Source organism: Ambystoma mexicanum, chromosome 5q (assembly GCF_040938575.1).
Source record: "Ambystoma mexicanum isolate Mex_15411 chromosome 5q, UKY_AmexF1_1, whole genome shotgun sequence".
Classification (NCBI taxonomy): Eukaryota; Metazoa; Chordata; class Amphibia; order Caudata; family Ambystomatidae; genus Ambystoma; species Ambystoma mexicanum.
Window position 1 is genome coordinate 365,332,713 of NC_090933.1, and position 20,231 is coordinate 365,352,943.

The 20,231-nt window shown below is 45.4% G+C and overlaps 1 protein-coding gene across 2 annotated transcripts in view; it reads right to left on the minus strand.

The window, feature by feature from the left end:
- The window catches only part of SMCHD1 (structural maintenance of chromosomes flexible hinge domain containing 1), a 3,133,956-nt gene that overhangs the window by 3,006,411 nt on the left and 107,314 nt on the right, over positions 1–20,231 (minus strand). For both annotated transcript variants that reach the window (XM_069620859.1, XM_069620860.1), the window contains exon 3: positions 18,601–18,762. In XM_069620859.1, coding sequence (XP_069476960.1) covers positions 18,601–18,762 — 162 coding nt within the window. The remainder of the gene's footprint in view (positions 1–18,600; positions 18,763–20,231) is intronic.

Genomic DNA, 20,231 nt, shown 5'->3' on the forward strand with positions numbered 1-20,231 from the left:
CTTACCCTCCCCCCCTTACCTTTATAGACTGTTGCCAACTACTTCATTTTATTCCCCCCCTCGGTCATACCACTCTAGTACTGGGACGAGGAAGAGGCGACTAGGCATTGTACACACTAACATGCAGTTACATCATGCTGGTACTCAGACGAGGAAGAGCCCTGGAAACTTTTTTTTAAGAGTCAGGCATGTCCAGAGAACACCAGTAATTGTAGTCGGACAATTGCACACAAGGGCTCGCACCTGCAACCTGTCAATGGGTCACAGGTGTATGAAAGGTGGAGCCGACAGCAAGAAAGGGGAAACCAGCAGGAGTAACGTCGGCCCGGGGCATACAGGCCTGAGAGGGTTCAATTCCTGCAAACAAGAAGGCGGCTGAGGAGGGTCCTGCTTGGAGGCCAGAACGCTGGCGTGTGTTGTCAGGAAGCTGACAGCGGGGCCGAGCGGGCCCACGCAAGGATCAAGGCAGACAGTGTCCCCTCCGCCTGCTGCCCACAGCCAGAGCTGTGTGGCACGGAGTACTCACAAGTTCTGCAGGTCACCGGTAGCATGCGTGAGTGAGAGGTGGAGCTACTGGCAACCCACAGTGGGATTTGTAGCAGACGATCGCTGCTCTGAGACACGCAGAGAAGTGTGTGCAGAGCCGAGAAGAGAGAGAGAGACCGCCCAAAGGAGCCGCAGAGGACCAGTTAGTGAAAAAGAGGGATCACTCGTACCGGGGCAACTCCTGGGGCTACTGCAAAGAATATGGTGAAGCCGGTTGAAAGGAAATGTATGCGCAAGGACTGTGAACCCAAAGAAAAAGGTTTTTTGAATACTACGAATAAATGCTGAACTTTAAAGTGAAGGAACTTAAATAAGAAGCATGTATTATTTAATACCGAAGTAAAGAAACGCTTTACAAGTATTATTGAATACCGAACTGAAGGAAAGCTTTGGGAAGCCCATGAATGAAATGGAAACAGGTGTGAAATACACATAATGAACATTTAAAGGCAAAGAATGAAACGTTATGAATAAAGTGAAAAGCAAGAGAACATTTATGTAGTTTGTGAAAATAAGGTGGTGGAAGAGAGCAAGCACCACAGAGTGAGTTGTGTGGAAGAACACACAGTGGCAAAGGCAAGAGACTTGCAACAAGAAGCGAGTTGTGTGGAAGAATGAGGATTACCCCTGCTGTAGCGCAGGGATTCTATTAAAGACACAGTAGCAAGCATTATCCCGCCCAGCAGCGCAAAATATTGTCGATCACTTTTGATATCATGTCTATAGTCGCTGCAGCCACCGCCTTAAATGGCTTCCTGCGCATGATGAGCATTTGCGATACTCCTGCCGGTTGCACCTCGTCTGTCCTTGCCTCGTATTCTTTGATACAGTTGGCAAAGCACAACTTGCTCAAGGAAATAGGGGTATGAAATAACCGACGAGTGACTCTTCGCCCTTTTCGCAATGAAGAAGGGCACTCTCTCCGGGCTGAAGGTCTTCCTATACACTTCCAGTGCTTGTGTTATCTGACACTTCTACAGGACAATAGGCACAACAGCATTGCTAGCTTCCCCAAAACCTTTTGGACAGACAAATCTCTGTTACATGGCCAGCTAATAAATAGCCGCAGGACAGTATCAACATCCCATAGTTGAGCGTATCTCGGGATGGGAGGTGTGCTAACTTTAACGGCTCGCATCAGCCTCACGACTGCAGGGTGTTCCTCAATAGGGGTCCATCTGACAGATTGTGCCCTGCTGATATTGCTGACCTTTAGACTCCCACTGTTCGAAAAGCTTTGCCCCCTCTGGCTAGGGAAGCTAAAATAATTGAGCCGAAGCACTAAAGGGGCCAAAACGGAATGAAGGTCTTGGTGGCTGCACCATAGGCACCACCTCCCCCCATGCAGTCTAATAACTCCTGAACTTAAGAGGGGGCCCAGAATTGTTTGATAAAATCTGCAGCCGGTCCCAAAATGCACGACAGGCTCCATCAGCTCGCAATACACTGCACGCAAGCAGCGGTAGTTGCCCGGCCTTCGTCAGAGGCTAACTCCCTGACGGGTCCATCAGAAGATCCTCCCTGAGAGGAAGCACTCACGGGAAATCCAAAGAATTTTTGATCAGAACTGGAAATCACGCTTGCTACTTCCAGTTCGGGGGGGGAACTATGACAGTTTTTGCTTGTTCTCTCCTGATTTTTGCCAGCACTCTGGCTATCATCATGAAGTGGGGGCGAAAGGCGTAGTGCACTGCACTCAACCATGCTTGAAAAAAAGTGTCTGCTCCTATCGCTTCCAGGTCCAGTCTCCAGCTGAAAATCATTGGTAAACTGTTTGTTCAACCTGGACGCGATAAGTCAGTGTCTAGGGGACCCCAGAGGCCCGCAATCTGAGCGAACACTGCTCTGTGTAGCATCCAGTCGCTAAATTTGTGCCAGCAGCGAGCGTTCCAGTCGGCCGCTACATTTTGTATGCCCGGGAGATACTCCGCTGTTACGGAGATCTTCCGATCAAGGCAGTAATGCCTGAAGTCCTTTGTCAGTTCCACTAGCATCCGCGACCGCGTGACCCCCCCAGGTGATTGATGTATCGGACCGCTGAGATGTGTCCATACTGAGCAGAATGCAACACTCCACTTTGCCCTTGGTGAAGGCCTTTATCATAAAAGAGCCTGCTAGCAGTTCTAAGCAATTGATGTGGAGGGACAGTTCCTCCTGTGACCACCTGCCGCCTGTCTCTAGGTGACCGCAACGCACTCCCCAGCCTGCTCTACTGGCGTCTGATTCTAGAACGAGTTCCGGGACGTCTCTGAAGATTGCACATCCATTAACGGCTTCTATGTAATGAAGCCACAATTCTAGCTTCAACCTCCCTTCCTAATCTAGAGGCACCAATTGGGGATTCCCCAGGCCTTCTCATAGGCGTCAAATTGTCAGTCTCTGGAGGGCCCTGTAATGAAGAGGGTCCGGGAAGATGGCTTGGATGGAGGCTGCTAGGAGCCCAACAATCCTTGCTAGAGCTTGGAGAGATCATGGACTTTGCGAACACTGCCCTCAGCTCTTTCTTCATTGTGCTCAGCTTGGGAGCTGGCAGCTCTACTGTGGCTCTCGCTGTGTCTACTACAAACCCAAGGAATTCTAAGCGTTGCCTGGGGACTAGTTCAAACTTCTTCTGCTTTAACAGATAACCTAGTAATGACAGCAGCTGGGCTGTCCATTGCATCTGGTCGATGAGCACCCGCTTGTCGTTCACCAGCATGAGGATGTCATCTAAGTAAATGATCATGCAGGTTCCGTTCTCCCTCATGGCCGCCGTTACTGGCCTCATGACCTTCGTGAAAGCCTAGGGTGCGGAGGCTAGACCGAACGGAAGGCATTTGAATTGCCATACCGGTTTGTCCCATAGGAAGCCGAGGTACCTGCAGTGGACTCTGGCAACCGGATTCGTCAGATAGGCATCAGATCCAACCTCACTAGCCAATCCCCCTTTCAGAGGATGTCCCTGAGCAGGTGCACTCCTTCCATCTTGAAGTGCCTGTGGACCAGCCAGCCACAGAGTTCCTTCAGGTTTATAACCAGTCTTACTTTCTCCTTTCTGTGCACTAGGAACATGTTGCTTATGAAGGCTACCTCTGCATTCTATCATGCCATTGCACGCTAACAGTCTCAACTCCCTCTCTAGTAGATTGCTCTCCTCGTGCGCTTGAGTTAATCGCTTTGGTTTGCTGTACTTGCTTCACTACAAAGTCTATCTGAAAGCCAGCTACTGTCTGCAGCAGCTATGAATTGCTTGAAAGCATTCACCAATTTTGTAAGAGAACGATGTCCTCCGCCCGGCCCCTGCCACCGGGGGATAGGTGTCTGCTATTCTCACCAGACTGTGTTCCTGGGGGACTATAATATCCTTGTCCTCTGCATCCACGATTGCTGCACCCTTATGCTGGAGAAAAAGGTGTCTTTTTGCCAGGACACCCATTAATGAGCCCTCGGGTTCTGAGGCCTTCTCTCTGAGAGTGAAAGCGACCAGACGCACAACCCCTGCTGCGACAGGTCCCGGCAAAAACTCTTGGGGGGGTGGGGGGGTCTTTTTAATGGCCGTTTGTGCTTTCTCAAGGGCCGTATAGGTGCCCACAAATCTTGCCATTTCTTTGGGAAAGCTTCACCAAATAGAAAACCTTGAGCGGCTTTGGCAGCTTCGTACAATGCTAAATTCCCCAGTTTAGAATCTATTCTCAATATGAGGCCTCTTCTCCTTTCGGTCGAAAGGGCGCAATTTGCGTTTCCTAGGAGGCATACTGCCCTTGAGCCCAATTGGCTAGGGTGTTGGGGTCCACGGGCTCCCCAGGATCACTGGCTCTTTCCACGAGGTCTATGATCTTAGCAATGGGACCGGTCACATCTAGGACCTTTTCTTGGCAACCTTTCCAGGCTCTGTCTATACCTTTTCTAAGATCTCTGGGGCCTTGGATATGAACGTAATCATTTTAGGGTCCAGTTCCGGTGTCTCTGCTACCTTTCCTGGAAATTCTGGCCTGGAACACTCCCAGTGCATCCGTAATCTCACCTCTTTAGCGACCGGCTTACGGAGCCTTTGGCCCATATACAATGCCACCCTTGCAGAAGGTAGCCAGTCATTCGACCTCGGGTGCACAATGGATTCTGCGTCAAATATGTCCATGACTTCCGCTTTGGGTTCATCCAAATGCTTCTCCTTGCATTTCCTCTTCCAACTCTTTGACGTATGTGAGGATTTCCAGTCTGCTACTACAGACTCAAAGGAGGCGTAGAAATCCCCTATATTTTGTGCCCCTGGGGGAGTGGGGAAGGAGGCTCAGCACGGTTGACTGCATCATGAAGGCGTCTTTCAGCTTTTCAAATGCATACACAGCCTCGGTTACCCTCCTTGATAGGTCCCGGGGGAGACGAAATAGCACTTTCTCTTACGGGTCTGGTCTCTCTCGATCAGTCGCCTTAGTGGTAGGCTGTTCAGAGGACGTGCTGGTGTCAACATCTGGGCCCTTTTTTCCTAAGGCCGCCCCAATTAAGTTTTCCAGTACTTCCAGCCTATCCTGGAGTGGGTGCACCCCCTAGGAGACTCTCTGTTTAGTACAGTATCCCAACACTTATAAAACTAAGAGTTAGCTCAGAGTCTTCTTCTGAGAACACCTAGTCTCGTCTTCCCACACTCCCGTCATCTGATTCCATAATCTACGATGTACAAGTGCCTGGATGCCTAGACTCGGCACGCTGAGTGGCACCTCCTCTGGGAGGTTGGGGGGGGAGGCTGCCTTATGGGGATAAGAAAATATTTAATGTCCACAGCCTCAGTTGGCTGTCTAATATGCTCCTCTTGGTGCTGGATCCTCACTTCCCTCAGAACTGCTCCTTATTACATTGCTGCTATGAGCAGCTCCTGCAACAGTCTACTTCTTCGAGCTGGAGCCGAGACCTGATTCACTGAGCCTCTGCTGTGGCTGTATTGTGCTTGCAAACGCATTCTGCAATCTGTCTGGCCGCTCTCTGTGGTTTGTGCACGTTAATTGGAGTCCGCGCCTCGCTGCGTCGCTACTGCATGGCTTATGTTCTACGAGTAGCCGAGCGAACGGTGCTTGTGTGCCGGATGTGTTCGCTCCTGAATGTGCATAGAAAATTTCCACTTTTAGAGGAATGCACCTCTATGCGTGTTTAGGCTCTCTGGATCGTTTCCGAGCAAGTTTCTCTTTCCAAGTACTCGGGCACCCAAAACAAAGCTGGAAAAGACTTTGTTCGGCCACGGGAGGCTGCTCAACGGAGCGTGGCCATGTGCCCTGCAGTGAGTTAGAGACTCGCAGGTCCAGCCGCGCTCTCCAGAATGCGATCCACTTATGTACATAGATCAAAGCTGCGTGCTGTGTCACCACGCGCACCTGGAAGGAAACACGGATCTCCTAAGAACGAAACCCTAATCCACACATCATAGCGCACTGTGCAAATCGCTGTAAATAAACGTTCACTTCCACATGCACTCGCGTAAATAATGATAATTGTTTAAGTACACAAAACTTTACACTGTAAAACACTCAATTACTGGAGCTAATAGAAAATGCCACTTCTCTCATGGATGAGCAGAAAAAGAAGAGGAAGGGACCAGGCAGGAAGCAGCTCATTTAGCCCAGAGACAGGATATGGACATGGGACTACCAGAGAAACTGGGGCTCATCGGATGTGAAGTGTTTGCTCATGTTTTTCTGTTTGAGGTTCAAAAAATAGATATATTTATATTATTGAATGAACATGAAGATTTAAATCTGCAGGGAGAGTAGAAATAAAGTTAAGGCATAATGCTCTCCTCCGTTCTTGACAAAGACTTCAGTGTAAGCACAGGCTGATGAAAGAGAAAACTGTGGGCAAGAAACCTAGGGTTATCAGTTGCGTGACCTGTAAAGGGTGGACTCTGTGGTCCAACAACTGTGCCTAGACCGAGGATTCCCTGTCTGCAAAAGTCAAGGAAAATCCAGATAAGGAATCTTCACTTGTGACTAAGATTGCTTAAGTGAATGGAAAAGATAGCAATCTGTATCTACTGATTCTCATGGATTATAAAGGTGACATGGAACTGGTTGTGAGAATTAAGGGACTTGAACTGATTGTACATTGGCAAGCTGGAAGAATTGTAGGCTAGGGGAAGGGAACCGTGAAGCCTTTTTGAAACTGTGTTGTCTACTTGGGGAAAGGACCATGAGGCTTTTTTGGAAGTGCTTTGAACTTGGGGAAGGGGAGCTGGAAAGTAAGCCTAGAACTGGAAGAAGCTCATAACTATATTTGGAACACTATTTCATTTGTTGCTGACATCCCTACACATTATATAGCTTGGTTGTGAGGGCACGTATAGGTTTTGGACACAGACTGACTTAAGTTGAACTTAGTGACTCGGACTGTCAGTTTCTTTAGGAAGGGAAATATCACCTTAGCACACAGCAAGTTGGTCCTGACATTTAAGTTAACAAATACATTTTGTTTGACCTTTAAATCTGTTGTCTGTCTGTTGCTTTATGATGCCTTTACAAATGGAGCCACAGGTGGGGTGCAGTTTAACCGATACAAGTTGGGGAACCCTAAGATTTAAGAAGTTAGGTGCCAGAGCATCAGACCCATCAGTAGCCACGAAGGGCTCTATTGGGTTTGATATTTGTAGCAGTAGGGATGACATTATTCAACCAGGTGAAAGAAGACTGATACCTACTGATTTGATCCCAATTCTGTCCCCTGAAACCTTTATTAGTGTTAGGGCCCAAGGACTAAATCCAGCAGTGGTGGCTTAACACGTCGTGATGCAAATGAGTCTTTCTGACAATTTACCCCTCAAGAGTACAAAAGGACAGATTGAGGCGAGTATTGCCTGAAAATATTGGTACACCCTGGTACCCAGACAGCTGGCTGCAAGAGAAATTAACCAAGTATTAACATATGACTCAAGACAACGAAATAACTAAGCAAGATGATGAGCAGATACTCACAAGCAAGAAATGTAGACTGGGACTGATAAGTTCCAAGCTAGATTGGCGAGTATCCTGAAACAAGAGAAGTGGCTATTACCATGAGTACAGGATAGTAAGAAAAAGGAAGAACCAGACAGTTGTGTGCTTACCAATGATTGGTCTGGATGAATTCTGAAGACGTGAGGTATGAGACGAATGCAGTCCGTGGATGTTCGAGTCAACAACAGATACCAAGTAGGCAAATGACAAGAACGAGGCAAGGGAGGTCACAGAGCAGACATTGGGGTCGAAGAGCTTGAAAACAAGGTAACAAGATCGTAGCTTTGAAATTACAAATTCAGAAGCAGCGCCGTGCAGCGGGGGCGGGCTTATATACAGATCAGCTGACTGCACACAAAACGCGCCGCTGTAGGCTTGAATGCCTATGTGAATGCAAAGGGCGCCAGCGTCTCCAAGGCAACCCATAGCGTTCTCTGAAGGGACGGGTAAACAGGGACCAACCATGGTTCTGAGGTTCAAATGAGAATCCCGAATTCAAATGTAAACTGTTAAACCTACTGGGGATTCGGAAATGTTTCTTCCTGTGTGTGACCGATCTATGACCAGACAAAGAGGAATCAAACTGAACCCTGACAATTAGATTGGCTCCTAAATCAGGACTTGCATAGAGGTTTGGAACGGATGTGCTGGCTAAGGTTGTTGACCCAGAGCTTAGAGGTGATGTTAAGTTGTTGTTACAGAACCATGGAGAAGATCCCTTCCAAATTCATCAAGGGTACACAATTGTTCAAGGGGTGGTTGAGAGGGCAATGTTCCCTAGGATCAAGGAAGAAACTGGTAAGGAGAAAGTAGAAAGAGGTATTCAGGGTTTCGGGGAGGCGGTTGATACACCAGATACTGCTCCGGAGCCTGAACTTAGAAGAGTTAGAGAAGAAACTGAGACCTGTCCCGAGCTCGCCTTTGCCCAAAGGAACGTCCCTTCTTTCCCTTGTGAACCAGACCTCCAAGAAACCAATACAGGTTCCCATTATCTTAACCTTAGACCTGGGGGGGAATCTAAATAGGTCATCTTGTCCACCCGTGAGGTAAAACCTACAAAAGATCAAGAGGATGCCTTCATTTTTTTTGGGTCAGAGAGTAGGAATCCGTTTTTTTTCCCCCTTGACGTCCCAAGCCATCCTCCCCACCAGGAAATGTGTGGAAGGTAACATCTATAATCTTTTCTTCCCTCATGAATGCCAAATCTCAATAGGGACAACGCAAACATTTCCCTATATACGTTATGCCCCTAGGTGAAACAAGATGGAAGAGGAGATTAATGGTGTTAACACTTTTATCCAGTGGAGATGAAATAAACATTGCCTTTTTGAACCGATCTTACAAGCTGATGCAAATCCTGAAGGGTGAGCTGGTAGGATTCCTGGTGTACGAAACTTTCCTGGAACACTCCAGACAAACCACGAGGTGGGAGGTGGAACCAAGAAACCTATTCATGTGATTTTAAGTTGGTAGTAGAGAAAAACCATGACTCTAGTTACGATCTAACTAGAGTCAAAACCAATAGTGGAAGAGAGAAAACCTTCTAATACTTGCAACATCATTGCCGATCCCTCTTCACTTGAAACCTGAAACTACCATCTTCTTAACTCCTTCCCGAGATCAGATTCGCATAGACCCAGATAGAGAAATGGAAAATGAAAACCCTTTCTTAGAAGAAACGTATCCATCTATTTTACCAAAACCTCCTTCTAGCGAGGAATTGTTATGTCATGAACAGGGTAGTTAAAGGGTTTCAAGAATTGTTTTTCCCAATGAATCACAAGGTCTAAAACCCACAGAAAATCAGAACTCCCAGGAAGACCACCTTCCTCTCTGTACCAGTATCCTCGATATCCACTCTGAGGAAATAGCAAACACCATTGCAATAAAACTTAGTGAAATATTTGATCAAAACGACCAACTTCCTCCAATGACAAGGGGACCACTGAAACAAAAGTAGAGAATTTCTGTTCAGATGATAGCAAGGATGAACTTGATCCTTCCTGGCAGGAATTGGGGTTTCCCATCGGTACCGATCAGAATGTTTTATTTGTGGAAAAGTGGATCACTCCACAAAGTATTGCCCCTTAAAAAAATTGTACCATCAGTCCTACCCTCAGCAGAAAAGCAAGCATATGATATAAGGGGTGAGGATACCGGGATAACTTCTGAAGAGGTCGGTAATACCCAGACTATAGAACATGGAACTACCATTTCTTTATACGCTTGAAGTAACACCACATATAAAGTCCCAGTTATTATCAATAATAGGAATGTTTGGGCCCAACTAGGTAGCAGAACCAAGGGATGTGCAGTAAGATCCGACTTCCTTCCTCAACAATGGAAGAGGTTGGAAAATGAAAAAGTTGGGTGTATACACGGACAGGTTAAAAAATATCCTCAAACCCGAATCCCTTTAACCATCTTGGGAAAAGAAATAAAGATCACTATGGCCATAATTCCCAGTTTACCGGTCCAATTCATTCTAGGAACTAATTTACCCCAATTCGATCAATGGGTTTTTCAAGTAGCCTAGATAGGGATAAACATGGGAAACCTTAAAGGGAACGTACAGTCTGAGATGAGCTACCTGAATCATCCAACCTGTAGGCGAAGCGTATGTGAGGAACAGGAGGGCATCCTCCCATCTACTCCCCTTGGATCCTCTTCTCAGGTGGCCAGGGAAGCGCCATTGCTTTAGGATCCCAACTCTGGGGGTGTAGAGGCGAGGGAGGATCACTGCAGCCGAGACATGATATCCCGCTTTTCCTTGGGAGAGCAAACCTTACCCCCCCTACCTTTATAGTTTGTTGCCAATAACTTCCTTTTATTTGCCCTCAGTCATACCACTCTAGTACTGGGACGAGGAAGAAGCGACTAGGAGTTGTGTACACTAACATGTAGTTGCACCACTCTGGTACTGAGATGAGGAACAGGCCTGGAAACTATTATGAGATGGCATGTCCAGATAACACCAGTAATTTTAGTCAGGAAATTGCACACAAGGGCTCGCACCTGCAACCAGTTAATGGATCACAGGTGCATAAAAGGTGGAGCCGACCGCGAGAAAGGGGAACCCAGCAGGAAATACAGGCCTGAGGGGGTTGAATTCCTGCAAACAAGGCGGCTGCCGAGGAGGGTAATGCCTGGAGGCCAGCACCCTGGCGTGTGTTGTAAAGAAGCTGTGACAGCGGGGTGCGAAAGGATCAAAGCTAGGCTGGGGGGTGAAAAAGGAAGAGGGAGAAAAAGAAAGAGAGGGAAAGAGAGAGAAAGAAAGAGAAAAAGAAAGAGAAAAAGAAAGAAAAAGAGAGAGAAAAAGAGAGAAAAAGAGAGAGAAAAAGAGAAAGAGAGAAAGACTCGTACCAGAGCACTCCTCTGGCTACTGCAAGACATATGGTGATGCTGGTTGAAAGGAAATGTATGCGCAAGTGATTGTGAACCCAAAGTACGATTTTTTTTAAATACTACGAACAAACGTTCACATTTAAAGTGTATAAACTTAAATAAGAAATGTGTATTATTTAATATCAAAATAAAGAAAGCTTTACAAGTATTATTGAATACAAAACTGAAGGAAAGCTTTGAGAAGCCCATTAATGAAAATGAAATAAGTGTGAAACATACGTAATGAACATTTAAAGGCAAAGAATTCAATGTTATGAATAAAGTGTAAAGCAAGTGATGCAATAGCCTCCCTGCCACCCTTCGTCTTGATCTTCTTAAGTTCCGGAAACTCCTCAAGACCTTCCTTTTCTCCTCTTCCTTCTCTCTCCCTCCACCTTGCTAACCTAGCTCCTGCTCTTTCCCCTCTCTCCCTCCCTTGCCTTACAGCTTGCTGGCTGGCCACCTGGTGTACCTCAGAATCTGACAGGTCCCGGGCACCCCTGCCGGTCCTCGCTCGCACTTGCCTCAGGGCCCTGCACCCCACCCTCCCTCACTGCACTTGATAAATAACCCCTACAGAGTAGCTCTCTCTGCACTACCCCAGTCTCCACCAACTGGGTGCACTTGGACCTCCCCCTCCCTGCGACCGTCTGTGCACTTGCACGATCCGACTGCATCGTGTCGGAAGATAGTCGGTCTGTTCTCCCTTTCTTTACCCCTTAATTGCACTTGGTAAAACTGCAGAATCGCCATCAGGCCTATTTGCTGTGTCTCAACTATTAAATGTATTATATGGACTTACTCTGCCTGTGCAGGCTATTATCGTCTCAGAATTTCAAGGGCTCCGAGCGACTGTTTTTTTCCCCATGCTCCCACCCTCTTTGAGCGCTTTAAACACTGTATAGGCGCTTTAACATTACCACGAACATTTATGAAGTTTGTGAAAGCAAGGCGGTGGAAAATTGAGAACAGACTGAGTTGTGTGGAAGAACACTCTGTGGCAAAGCCAAGAGACTGGCAAGGAGAATTCAAATATGCACTGTTTGCCGACCTTCTGGATTGGTTATTGAAAATGGGAAAACCTCAGAGAAACAGCACAACCTTACACCCAACGACAGTTCATCAAACTAGAGATGTTTGAAAGTCTGCAAATAAAGGAATGGATGTAAATATGTCTATTATCATAGGAGGCATACCTCTTGTATAATCTGGCAATTGTATGGGGAAATAAGCTAAAACATTGGCGCTCCTGGAAAACGGCTGCAATTTGGATGGTCATAGATGGTCTGGAAGGAAATTCATTGATTGATTTTGGCTTCTTGTGTTTTAAACATAAGCTGCATGCAAATTAAATTCAAAGATGCCGAATATTGACTCATTTCTTCACATCAATTTTTTCACCAATGAATGCGAAACTGCAAGATGAACCAGAATTGAGCCATCTCTTAAAAAGACACCCAATACCTGCTTTGGCAATATACTACTAGCTCTTACCTAGCCTTCATAATCATGGTCCACAATGGTCAAATTAAGAGAAATGAGATGACTGTGTCAATATCAGACCAAGAACGGCTGAAAATATGTAAAAATTAGTTCCATATTGAAGAAGAGTTAGATCTGAGATATAACTCAATCATCGTCTGGAAACCATCAAGAATGAAAGACTAAACTCACATCTTCGGATATGTAAAAAAAGAAAAGAAAAAGAACAAAATAACACATTTGCTTATGTCCTGGGAATGTGGAACGTTAATGTTGGGAAGACGTCTTGCAATGAATGGAGATGATCATAGGGTATATAAAACATTCCTCAGTCACCATTATTTTGTGTTTTAGGACTGCTAACAATGCCACATATTTTGAATAAGAGAAAATACTGGATAAATAGGGCTTAATAATATCAAATATTTTATTTTTTTAATGGAAAGGCTCATGTAAACCTATACATGACGATTGGACATAGGAATGATAAAAGAAAAAGTATAATTGATGAGAAAAAATACTTTAGAATAGTATGAGATTTGGGGCCCATTTAATGATATGTCTGCCTTTGATACGGTCAACCATTCTATCCTCATAAAACAGCTCCATGATACCCTTGGTAGCTCGGAGAGGGCACTGGACTGGCGGACGACCTTCCTAACTGACCGTTCATCCCAAGTCATTTTGGGCACCTTCTCCCCACCTAGTTCCTTTTTCACCTGTGGTGCCCCCCAGGGCTCAAACGTCTGCCTCTGGCTCTTCCAACACTTACCTTGCTCAGCTGGGACTCCTCATGTCTGCCTCCTCTGCCAACTTCCAATGCTACGCAGATGACAACTCTTTCCAACTTCCTGCTGATTCTCTTGCATCTTCCATCATCCCCGAATGCCTAGCTGCCATCCAGTTCTGGTGCACTTCCAAAAGATATCTGCCTCAATGCCAGCAAGACTGAGATAATTCCCATTGGGACCCCTGCTCCCTCTTTTTCCCCCCTCACCCTGGCCATCCTCTATGGGCACTCCCGCTGCTGCTTCATCTGAAGCCATAAACCTTGGAGTTATCTTCGACTAATCCCTCTCCTTCCTCCCTCACACTCAGGACATTACCAAGAAGTCCCACTTTCAACTCTTCCTTCTCAGAGGAATTCTCCCTTTTCTCACTTTCCCCCAGAAGCGCAATGTTACCCGAGCCCTGGTTCTCTATAGGCTGGACTACTGCTATCGCCTTCTCCTGAATCTACCTAATTCCGCTCCAGCTAATCCAGAATAGGGCAGCAAGACTTATCATTGGCCTTAAGCCCAGGGACTGCATCTATCCTGCCGTAAAAACTCTTCACTGGTTCCTGGCTGCAGCACGGATTAAATTAAAATCCCTCTGCATCATCCAGAAGGCTGTCTGTGGTCTGAGACCACGTTATCTGCAACTTTGTCTTACTAAATACTCTCCCCCTTTAGACCTCTTTGGTATGTGTGTAAAGCGTTTTGATAAACAAGAGGGCCGGATCACTTTCTTCAGGTGGTAACCTCTTATGGAACAGCCTACACCTTCCTCTTCAGCAGGATTTCCTCAAATTCCGGAAGCTCCTCAAGACTTTCCTCTTCACCGCCTCCTTCCTTCTTCCCTACTCTGCTAATATCACAGTCGCTGTTATTGGTGAACAGGGCTCTTATGTATATGTATCCTTCGGGGCCCTGGCCTCCCACACCCAATCGCCCCAGCCTCTGCCTACCTCACAGCACTGGTCTCGGCACCCAGCGGCCTTCATCCTGTAGGCTTGCACTAGCACTTACCATACTATGCACTTTATCGGCTGCTCACCCACGAGCACAGACATACATTCCAGCACTACCCCCAACCCCACTTCCCCTCTTCTTGCAGCACTTGCACGTTCTGAATACTCACAAGGCATAGTTTGTCTGTCTTTATCTTCCACTGTATTCATTGTTTTCAATCCCATATTCCCTCCCCGTACCCCTGAGGGCGCTTTGAAACAGAATTGACTTACTCTATAAACGCCTAATAAATGTACAATAAATAAAAAATGTATGCGTGATATCGATACCATCGGATTGAACCCAGATCTTGCCAAAAAAAAAATCTTGTTCAGATTGGCTCATTCACACATTCCCTTCCTTCTTTTCCGTACTTCCTCCTACCTCCTCCCCTCCACCTCCCACCTTTGGTACATAAGTAGTCAATGTAATTTAAGCTCAATTTATAGTTTTGGTTCACTCAGAGATTGTAACACAGATAGTAATTACTATCGATTTTAACATTTGAATATCACATCTATGTATTTATTTTATGTAAAATCTTGTGACTGAAAATCGAATAAAAAGTAAAAAAAACTGAATATTTCCGCTCAACTTCCTCTATTTGTGCAAAAACCTGGAACCGTTACGGTCTCATTGCTTAAAGACATATTTAGATTCCTCATCTCCTCAATCAAAGCCAGATCCTTTTTGACCAATCAGCTGCTGCCAAAAAAGTCTACCATTAGGTGCTTGCTGGCTAGGCAACTGGTGTACTCCATCTTTTCTCGCATATCGTTCTCAACACATCTCTCTATCTCTCTGAATGGATCCCTCTTCTCTGTGCGATTATGGAAGGAGTTTTATCCCCAGTTATTTTCCACATGTGTACAACTCCTCTGGCTCATCCATTTGGCATGCATTTGTTTTATGTATGTTGATGAAAGACAGACAATACTGCAGCTGGATGGAAACTAATATACCATTCCCTTTAATTTGAAATCTTGCCTTTTCTCTGTTGACTCATGAACGTGCCTGTATTGACTCCTGAATGTGCCTGTACAAGCGGAAACTTAAAGGCTCTAAAACCAAGGTTGCAACTACTTTCTCAAAACCTGATTTATGATCCCCTACACTGTCTCTCTCTTGCCTAAATAACTGCACACCATTGACTTCAGATGTGAAATGTCTATGGGTAAAGGTGGATACCACCCTAACTTTATTCACTCCCATTTCGAGAGTGGATCAATCATGCTTTTTCCATCTCCACTCTGCAGATGTTCTTTCTTGTTTTCTGCTAGTTGCCATAATCAACAGCTCTATTTCCAGCTGATTCGACCATTGCAATGCCCTGCTTTGAGGTCTTCCTAAATGCTTAGATGTTTGACTCCAGTGTCAAAAATACTGCACATAGGCTATTAATGAGTCTGCGACTGTCAGGCCATGCTCTGTTTAAAAAAGAAAAATATATATAAAGGTTCTTTATCTTGTTATTCCCAGCTACAAAACTGCATTGATACCTACCCGGTCTGTTACTGTACTCATACACTTTTGTAATAATGTTATCATCCCTACGTACCATTCTTCTCATCCTGGTGAGTGTGCTTTCTATTTATAATCAGCCTGCCTTTGAACTTCTTTGGCAGATTATTATCTGCATAAGATCCCCAATCTCCATCACAGAAAAGCTGTGAAAAATTGATTGTACTTTTCAGTAACACACATGACATTTGCTGTCAGTTATCGATAACAGCCAGTGCACTCATGTTTCTCGGAGCGTAAAAAAGCCAGTTAAAATCAATAGCTGCAATGTACTTATGGAAAAAGTAGAAAGATTCTGGCATAGGATCGCTGATAGAAGACCTGTATTTGGAATAATTTGGGATTCCTTTATGCCATACCTTTAGGACATCCACATCTTTTATGGTTTCCATGCCACTTAGGCGTTCCATACCACAATGCCATTAAAGCCTTCCATGCAATTACGGTCCCTAGACGGCGTCCCTGATAAAATCAACCTACAAAAGGCAGCGCCACATTGTGCAACTGAGTGCATGTCTGTTCGTGATCGCAACCTGGAGGGATGCCAGAAGAGGATGGCGGAACTGGGTGAGGTGAGTGGTCGGGAAGAGAGGAATGTGGTGGCAGGGCTGAACAGCATGAGGGGCTTATAGAAAGCCTCCACCGGACTTTGCGGATGACTTCTGTAAAGTCAATCTCTTATTTGTGGGATTTAGAGCCGGAACCCTTCAATGCTTCATATTCTTTATTAAGTGTTTCAGACAGTTCAAGGGTTTTATTTTTGGGGCCAAGGGCCAAACCGCTCTCTTTCAACCTCCCACAAACCTCCTCCTTATACCAGGCGTCTGTAACCCCAGGTTAGTTCTACTGATGGGGAATCCCTAGTGCCTAATAGCTTCACTTGTACTAGAGATTGTTTCCCTAAACCGAGGCTCTTTCACCTCCCTCCAGGACTGCCTAACTTTCCCTACTCCAACTAAAGGATAGTGTTGTACTGTGAGTTTGGCTAGTGCCTTGCACCGTTTTAACCAGGCTAGATCAACCATGCCCACTCACCTCTATTCCTCTACTTTTACTACCACTTCCTTCACTTTCTCTTGCCTCCAAACCTTGGTCCCACCGATATTTCACTCCTACTCATCCCTGCCCAGAAAGCAGCCACGTCTCCCACTCTACTCAGTATTTCTTTCCACTATGCTCCTCCGCCCGCTGTTGCACTCGCCCCGCCTGCCGCTGCACTCCTCCACCTGCCACTAGACAAATAACCTCCTTTAACCCATTATCTTTCACTTCACATTCAATCCTTAAACTACCTTATTCTACTCACTCGTCACAAAAACAAGCATAAACTGCAAACCCAGTAGCACTCTTAAACCAACAACTCACCTGCTCCAACAGTATCCTCCACAAGCCACTGCTCCTTCCTTTCTCTTGCTGGTCTTGTGGTCGCCCTCCACATTTGACCTCACCCAGTACACTCACACTTCATGCAACCTGTTCTTCGTTTAATAGCCCTCCTAGGGATTGATCTCCTTTTCCTAACCAATCTGGGCTACTGTTCCTGCTCTGTGGATGGTATGTACAAGAGGATGTTTTTAAAATGGGCTTAAGCCCTCGCCCCACTGGTGTTTGCCACATAATGGCAGCGTACCAAGTTCAATGCAGCAGTTCATGTTTCACCAACTCAACCACCTGATGGTGTCAGTACGGTTTTGGAAATGTGCTTCATGTTCCATCCGACCCATCTTGCCACTGTAAGGGAAGAGACTGGTACATGCAGCTTCCTTATGCTACCCAGGGATGTAGTTGTATTGGCACATGTCTATGGGCCTTCAGATACTGTACCACACCACTTTTAGGACGAGAAAGGAACATAAACCGATTACTCCATGCTCCCTTTAGTATGTCTAGTAATAGTCAAGGATACTACTCCGATTGAGAAAACCACGTTTGCGCCAACCAAGGGTCTGGACACTGGATATCCACTAACACAAAAAAAGGCAAGGGAGAATGACAATCATCCTTGAAACTATCTGCATCATCGGGGTATTATTGGAACAAAGCGTGCTACTTTTATTAACACACCAGAGGGAATGAGAGGGGCTTCATAGGATGAAAAAGCACTACCTTTAGCAAGCCACCCAAGGTGATGTTCGATTGGCGGAAATACTTCAACCCAGTCACAAAATGTCAAATGTCCTCACCTGTACACACTGATCTTCCTCAATGCTTAACCTACTTCAGCATGGGATGACACAAATTCAGTACACATACTTCTGATGAAAGGGGATCGATATCCTATACCACACACCACATATGCCATGTCTAGCAGATGGAAGGTAGCTCTTAGCTGTGGGAGCCACTTAGACATCTCGGGATGAGCTTTTCAGCCTTTCCTGAAAGTCACTCTCCAATACATCCAGTAAAGCTTCTGCGCCAATGACGAGAGTCCTGTTCTCTACTAGAAAGTGAGAGTTGCCTGTTGGATAATTGTACATGGTCTGAGAAGATGGAAAATAATTTGTAGAACATTCTAGTAAAACTAGAACCACACTTGTGTGATTTAGAAGGGGCTGATTAGAATCAAATGTACTCTCTGCCCTGCCCCCTAGAACCATTCCTGACTAGTCTAACAAAAGCATACTCCGTGTACGTTCCCCAGGACTAACGAAATGTGCATAAAAATCTTTATTTTAAAACAGTATTTGGGCAAACCCCTTATCATACATGGCCAAGTTGCATTTCGAGAAAGAGTTTACATTGCTTTTGACGTGTGTATTCTATGTTGTCTGGATATACATTCTAATTTGTATTTGCTCACAGGTATGCAGATTTGGTTCTATAATTGACTGCCTGCAGTAGAAAAGAAGATCCTTTGGCAAACATTCCAATTATAATGATAAAACAGTCTATACACTGTACAAGTGTCCAATGTGCATTAATATCAAAATAATACTTACGTAATGGATTTTGCCCCTCGCTAGCATAGTATTCATACATGCCACTTTTGACAAGCGTATCGTAGTGTGGTAAAAAATCAATGCGTTCCTTTGTTGCATAAGATAGCATCTGATTAACGGATTGAAGCAGATATAATGTAATTCCATCTTGAACAATTTGATCTGCAATGAATATACAAAGTGGAAAAATATTGGACTACACATCAACACAAGTTAATCAAACAATTGTGTAATGCAAATTAGCAAAATAAGTAGATGCTATTGCAGCAAAACTAAAAGATTTGAACACCACTGTACTTCCAAATTTAAGAGAATAAATGGCTGGCAAAATGGCTCAGAGTTTGGACATACAATAGTCTCCAACAGACAACTCTACAGAAAAAAAGACGGCCTTGTTAGAGTTGCCCTTACTAGACTCTATCACTAAATAAAACAGATTTTACAAGGATCCAACTGGTTAGACAGCCTTACCAATGTATTGAAATGAAGCCTTATATGGACTTATTTAGTGAGGAACATCCATCATGGATTTTCTTTAAAAAGAAAAAAACAGTTACCTGTGCAGTATTTCTTAAGTAGTACAAACATTTTGTTTGACAAATTCATCCAAAGTAATCCACGAACATTGATCCATGATTTTTCAATTCGTCACGCAACCTCCGCCTCCACCCACAGAGTTCACATGTGAAGAAAGTTCTCAATTAAAAGGTTTTGGGATAGAGGGCTCAGAAGGCATGGAAGCATCTCTTTGAGTATATCTGTGTGTGAAAACTCTGACCCTGCTAGAACGAAAGTGTTGTTACTGATGGCAGAGCTATTTCTGCCTGGCAAAGGGAACATATTGTCTCTGTAGTGAGGGAATCTGAATGGCTGACACTTCTGAGTAGCCAGAGCAGAAAACACTGGAAATCTTGCATTTCTCAGAGACCTGTACCCAATTAAAGGGTACGTTCATCAGCTGTTTTTGATCAACAGGATGGAGCCGGAGGACCACACATTTTCCCATCAGTCTTCTCAACAGTCAATGACATGGTTTGCTGCTTCCATGCCATCAGAGGCTTATGAAACTAGTGAGACATGTGGTGCCTAATTCAGTAATACAAGGTCCTGCACACTACATATTTTCACTATAGACATGCGAGTCATAAAACCTAATTCACATATTACATCAATGGTATAGTTAAAGCAAGTGTTCATAGGAAGACACAAGGGGGTGCAGGCAAGATGACAATCTGTTGAATCTGCTTCTCCAAGCCCTCCCCATCACGCCAGGCTACGATGGAGACCACCTACCCCCCCACTCACCCCCGTTACTGGGGCTGACAGCATTGCTGCCTTCCCCTAGAGCATGCGGCAAAGCAGAGTTATGCCAACACCCGCTTGTGGCTGGACTGAGGCACAAACCCTGTGAATACAGAAGCTGTGTGGAACAGGCAGGGCCGGTGGTGTAGTGCAGAAGTGTAGAGGGACAGCAGTGCGCATGCTGACACTAGGAGGAGGAAGCAGCTGATGCCGGCCGGGCGCCGTGACTCCCTCTGGGGCCTCTCTTTTGACATACTTAACCCCAGGTGGGTGTGCAACTCAAGGTGCCACCAGCTTCCAGGCTGCACCCAGGAAGCACTGAAGTCTAA